We start from the raw sequence: 6,555 nt of genomic DNA on the forward strand, positions 1-6,555 counted from the left end.
TGGTTGAGATCACTTGTAGACGTTCCCTAGGCTCGCGACTAATCACTTACTATAATTTTTTTATGATGATCGACTGAGGCAGGCGAGGTCTTCGCCAACCAGCTGTCCGAATTTCATGAGCACTTGGCATTCCGTAATACCCTCTTTTGCTCATCTATATCGACAATGAATTCACTGTTGTCTGAAGATGTCTTCGTTCCCCCTTAAATGCCCGCTCCGAGGCTCAATAAAATTTAAGCTTAAGGCACAAATCCTAGTTCAAAAAAGTTGCCTAATCATTATATCACATTTCCAGTCTCTTTGCCGTTATAGATATAGATATTAATGATCGACCTTAATTAACAGCAAAAATTTCCCAAGTTTATTATAAAGGTCAAATGATACATTGAGAATGCGTAATGATAGGCAAGTATTTGTATCTGTGGCGAACAAAGAAACAATGGTTTATAAAAAATAAAAAAGAGGTAGGTAAGTTTTCAAATCTACACATTCGTTGTATTAGTCAGGCTGATAAAACCTCAAACACATCGCGAATACCTCATTAACATCAATGTCATGTACGGCATGGTGCTGCACGGGTGGAAGTCATCGGAAAGAAGCCTCAGTAGAACTATATACAATTAACAAAGCTAAGCCACCTCCTCCCAGTGGCCTGTTTTATAATGTAAGCTAAAAAGTGGGGAAATGTTTTACATTGCTGCAGACAGCGTAAAGGCTCTTCAAAGAAAGGCAGTGCCTGGTTCATTACCCTGTAGCTGGTGGTAAAAACCTTAAATTATCTGGTTATGAGCATCGGTGGACTCACTCATTTCAAACAATCTGTGGTTTAGCTTACCTTACTGATTGGATAAGTTGATAAAGGGAAAGGAACTAAAGCCATCCTCCAAATCTGCGTTTACGGATTTACCACTTAACTTCTGCAGTGCCCAAACGGTTAATGTGGAAGAAAGTAATACCGACTACCAGTTGAACGGACAGTTTGTCCTACTTGGTCAAATTATTTCTTTAAATCACATTTATAATAAGAGGGTGTCGAAGACTAGCCAACATCTCACACTTGGATGCTGTAGGCGCTTTCCGGCAGGCTTTCTTTGAAGAAAGAAAGAAACTTCTATTAATAGTAGGGCGGATTGTGCACCCGAATATGAAAAGTAAATAGCACGAATGTTACTGCAACAGCTGTGGGTAAAAAAAGGGAAATTCCCAACACACTGACTATTATTTAACAAGTCTTACAGCAGCGAGATTTTGATGGATTCATTGTAGTCATACTATCCACCATCATCCATTAATTGGATTTGGAAACATGGAGTTTATGCTAAGCTTGCTGTAAAATGACATAAAAAGTGCACATTTTAGTAATAACAAAACATATTGAGTAGAGTATGCAGAGAGTTTAGCCCATTTTTTTGTTCTAATTTTTTTCTTTAAGTGTTTTAGGAGGGCTAGATTGCTAACAATTGACCACTTTTGTGGAAACATGACTAATCATCAGAAAGGTTATTCAAAATGAGGTCCTCCATTACGTCTACACAAATTTATGAAATGAGTTCGAGGCTTTTGGTAATAAAAAAATCATCGTGCAAAAATTTAAATAAATTATAACTTTGTGGTAATTAGTACAGTGCCTCATGAATATTGATGTGTAGAGCATTAAATATAACGTTATGTTCCCAAAAATTATGTTGCCTTTGGCAGTTGGTTTTGTTTGACATTCTACGTCTGCTTCGCTCTGGCGGTGACGCTAGCGCAGCTGTACGTTCACTCCTGCATGAAATATTTGCCAGGATTTCATCATTCACAGTCAACGCAGCAGCGCAGCCCGCCTCAAGGGGGCAAGTCCAGAGCTTCAACCAGACCGACGTCTATGCGTGTGGAAGCGACGCAACATTGGATGCCACAAATCGGCAACTTGTTAAGGTTCCTGTCACATGTGTTTAGAGCACACATTTGTAATAATAGACGGAAATACAAGAGCAATTAATTGAGTGATAGACTGTGCTTTAAATGCCTGACAAACCAATAGAAATAAAGGAATGCAAGTGCTGACGTCGTCGACTAGTGGTGCCCGTCAATTACAAAAGCCGCTGTGATCAACACAAATGCTACATGCTGGAATGATAACTTAGTCCAAGACAGGAAGTTTTATGCTTGGGGATATTTTGAACATCTTGCAAGTAATTATTTAGTCTAATGGCAAGCAAAATTAGGTTATGAACTTGCATTTAGTAGCCGTAATACCTTCTAAGTCTAACACATAAGTACTCGCACACCATTTGAGATGCTACACCTTGATCGGTCACTTTACTCTATAGTCATGATTAATAGACTGTGATCTTCAAACGAATTGCACAGTCAAGTGGATTTTTGGGCATATTAAGGACAGGACACATCTACAATGAACTTGATTAGTGAAGGATGGGTGGGTAGAGAGATAGGTGGGAATAAATGATCATTGAGCCATGCACCTAAAACATTACCATTTCAAGTCGTCCGTTGATAAATCAGCAAGGCAGTTGGGATTGTGCCACCTAACCCTCTATATGCAGTACGAGGAAGCTAAAATACCGAAGGTGTTACTAACTTGACCACCACAATTTCCTCCACCAACTGCGCAATTAGTAGTTTCAAAATCACTTTGACCTAGCAAAGCACTCTGTGTTTATTAAAATAGCGTAGGGCTTTGTCAGATCTGGTGCTGTTCACTTGGTTTTTTTTCAAATAGCCAATCTGCAAACACAAAAGACCTACTCAGAACAATGCGTAGGAGTGTATATCGGTGCTGGTTAATATCTAATCTACGTCAAGTGCTTCGCGACTCCCTTTGCATCGATGCAGCTGCCCACTCGATTTCCCTCTGTGCATTATTTCCTATTTGTAAGGATTGTACTTACGAAATCCTTTCCCTTAAAATTTAAACTGTAGTTCATTTCTAAAAGTGACTTAACTCTTTGACTCAGTGCGTGTTCGGTGAGGTGGCATTAAATTTGGTCCTATTCAACATGCGCTATTGGTAGTTATCGTAGGGGAATAAAAGAGCAGAAGTCTGTTTATCGTTGCATTGTCAAATAGTATTTTCAATCGCACTGTCTTTCGAAAATGGTGGTGGTGATGCTTCCGGTCTCACGTCTGGACACAATCATGCCGAGATGTGTTGATACTAGACAATTTTTCGTTTGCCAAACGTAATCCATAAAAGAGGTGGACAATAAGTTTGAACCAATTCTAACATTGCATTTACTTTCTCCTGAGCTATTATAAAGGAAAGGCTCCGTTGTTTATTATCCTTTTCGAGCTCTCGTTCATCCTTTCTAACCCTTTAAGATCATTTGTGAATGCTTCCTGTGTGTGAAAGAAATCACCCTGAAGCTACGATGAAACTGTTGATACAATCACGTTTGACAAAGACAATCGTGAGACTCATACCTAGATCACCACTGGCAGCCATCTGCCAAGATCCCACGCTTACTCCTACCTCCGTACTCCCCTTTCTTACCCAATCACCTCGACAATGGAGGTACCCTCGTCTAAAGGTGCCCTTTTTCTCTACTAGTGGCCTGGATGGAGGCCAGATAGGATTCTAGTCAAACACACAATCTTTAGTACAGAAAATTAGGCCAAATTTATTTTAATATACACAATCTCATTGGCATTTGGAAGCGTGGCAGTGGTATCCATATGAATGACCTCAATCAAATGTTGTGGTTCTCAAAGTCATTTTTACTAGTTAATTGGTATGCTAATTTTAGGCACAAATTGGCGTGTTTTTTTATAAAAGCGTATATTTCTACATAAAAACGAGAAAATGACTGAATGAGGTTACAAAATCCTCGACAGGTTAGGCGCACCAAGATTGTGAGGCCTCAAACACACTGCGAATGCATGCCACCTACACTGCTATCATGCATGACATTGTACGGAACTCGTGGAGCTCACGGTAAAGAAAGCTAGTTCAACCATCTAAAATAAACTAGTCAATGCTGCCTTTTATTACAGATTTCTGTACGAAAGACAGGTTTCCTGACCTAAGTGGTTTTTTATACAATGCATGTAGAAAAGTAGGAAGGGGATTCGCTTGGGGCTACTCAGGAGCAAGCACCATTGCAGGCAGCTTAAAGGTTCTTCGAAAGAATGAGAGTGTGTTACATTTCAGTATTACCCCACAGTATAATTGTAAACAACTTTTATCCCATGGTTACTAGCATTGAAACACTTGCTCGACTCACTGATGGGATGAGAGGATAAAAGGTAACACATTTTGGCAGCCCTCCTTTCCTGTGATGATAGGTCATACGCCTACCTTTCATAAAATATTAATGGCAAGTAGTGAGTTAAACGATTGAATTACCCACTTGATTAAATCATCTGTCAATCTTGCATTTCTAATAGCAGGACACCAAAGGTTAGACACAAACTTAGACCTCACATGTGACCGCTGGAGGCATTCAAGCTCTTTGTAAATACTTTACCAGATGAATAGCCTGCAGTAGTAAGCACGCCTGGGTGGATTCCATGAAAGGAAAAAATGTTTATTAATATTCAAGCGGACTGTATACCCAAACATAAGAAAGCACATAACACGGATGTTACTACTAAAACTACCTTTGAAGCATGAGAAATTTCCAACACACTGACCAGTGCATGGTTTACCTTACAGCAGGTTGTCCTTGACACACTTTTTGTGACCATCTATAATTTTGATCAAAAATTTCAATATTATGAGAAAATAAATGCAGCAATTCGCCGATTATACACACTTTTGCATTAACACAAAACACTTTGATTTGAGCCTGTTAAGATCTCTCCTTATTTTACATGCAGAGTTTGTCATTGTAGTGATCAAATTTAGGCAGCTTTGCATGAAGCTGTTGCCACTGTCATCCCAGCATCTGTGATAATGACGTGTGCTGTGACACTATCGTTTTCACAATTTTAAGAGCACTATTGCATCATTCCAAATTTTCTGCGCTTACTTTACTAAAACTACTCTTGACAACGGTCCCAGGGCACTTTCGAAGTCATGAGATCCGTAATTTTGAAATTAAAACGCCTTCAACCAGCAGCAATTTCATTCAGTATACGTCCCTTTTCACACTTTATGGAAGTGTGCGAATCCACACAGCTGGTAATTAACGAGTGGTTTTTACCAATTACAAAATTCACTGTGATCTTTAGCATAAATGTCACAAGCTGGAGTGACAACTAGGGCCAAGGCATGATTTACCATATTTGGCGATATTTTGCTTATCCTGGGAGCGACTAGTAAGATTAAGGACAAGTGGGATGTAGTACTTGCTTTCAGCTAATATAATTACTTTGAAACTTTACAAATGAGTACATTCCCTCCATTTAAGATCGCATGTCTTCAACATTTACTTATTCAGTGCCATAGACACGATTAGCAAGCTACGACATTCAGGAAGAATAGCACAATCAACTGGATTCGTTGATACATCAAGGTCAGGAAAAGCCAAGGATGCAATCAACTAGTGAAGAATCGGTGGGTAGAGGGATGAGGAGGAATGAATGGTCATTTATCCATGTAGGCGATGCACATCACATCATATCAAAAGGTTTGCTTATCAAGCAGCAAGTCAGCCAGGACTGCGTCAGCTTACCTACTACGCACAAAAGCAAAAAGCTGATTAGGCATTGCTAACTTGACCACCAAGAATGCCTTCATCAGCTACGCAATTAACATTTGTAAAATCGCATGTAAAACTTCTTGAACTTTTGCTTATCAAAGCACACACTGTGAGTTTAGTGGATTAGCACAAGTTTTTTCAGTTCTAATGCACATTGTTTTCTTTCAAGTCGGCAATCTGTGCATTTAAAAGACCCACTTGGTGCAACGTGTAGCAGTGTATGTCACTCTGGTTGATGGTCCATTTCAATTTATCCATCTGATAAAATCCTTTTCATGATTTTTCAACTACTGTTTGTTCTTTAAAGGGACTTAACTACATCACTCAGTGATCTTTCATTAGGGTGACACTGCGTTTGGTCGCATCCAGCAAGTGTTACCGTACTCATGGTAAGGGAATGCAAGATCGGAGGCTTGTTTGAGGTTTCATTGTCGATGTTACACTGCCGGTGATCATTCTCAATCTCAATATCATTCAGAATGACGGTAGTAATATTTCCTGTCTCACGCTTGACACACTCCTGTTGGAATGTGCTGATGACATTCGACGATTTTCCGTTCGCAAACCTCCTTTCAAAAAACAAAACAAAGAATTGTTTCAACCATATTTTCTTATTAAATTTGCTCCCTCGTTCACTTTTATGCAAGAAGGAAGGTGCATAGTGCGGCTGCAAATTTTGCAGGTCTTTTCATGCTCTTGTCCACTCCTCCTATTTAGCTGACTTGGCTTTTAGATGTCACATGTGAGCACAAACAATTACTGTAAGGCTAAGAAAAATTGGTTGTTGTAGTTACGTTTGTCAAAACGGATGAGTTGCTCATGCTTAGGCTGCCTCCAAGAGACATCCACCATGATAACACCCTTTTTTGCACTATGTACTCCCCTTTCTTACTCCTGTACCTCCACAATG

At 39.5% G+C, this 6,555-nt stretch overlaps 1 protein-coding gene across 1 annotated transcript in view; it reads right to left on the reverse strand. All coding sequences in view use genetic code 11, as the record gives it.

Moving 5' to 3' along the window:
- Positions 1-1,927: 1,927 nt before the first annotated feature.
- The window catches only part of EGR_06970 (xylulokinase), a gene marked incomplete at both ends in the record, with an annotated part of 13,876 nt that continues 9,248 nt past the window's right edge, over positions 1,928-6,555 (reverse strand). Inside the window, 4 exons of the mRNA XM_024496219.1 lie at positions 1,928-2,011; positions 2,585-2,656; positions 4,656-4,790; positions 6,153-6,214. Of these exons, the coding sequence (XP_024349422.1) occupies positions 1,928-2,011; positions 2,585-2,656; positions 4,656-4,790; positions 6,153-6,214 (353 nt within the window). The remainder of the gene's footprint in view (positions 2,012-2,584; positions 2,657-4,655; positions 4,791-6,152; positions 6,215-6,555) is intronic.

This window comes from Echinococcus granulosus, assembly GCF_000524195.1.
Source record: "Echinococcus granulosus chromosome Unknown EG_S00066, whole genome shotgun sequence".
Classification (NCBI taxonomy): Eukaryota; Metazoa; Platyhelminthes; class Cestoda; order Cyclophyllidea; family Taeniidae; genus Echinococcus; species Echinococcus granulosus.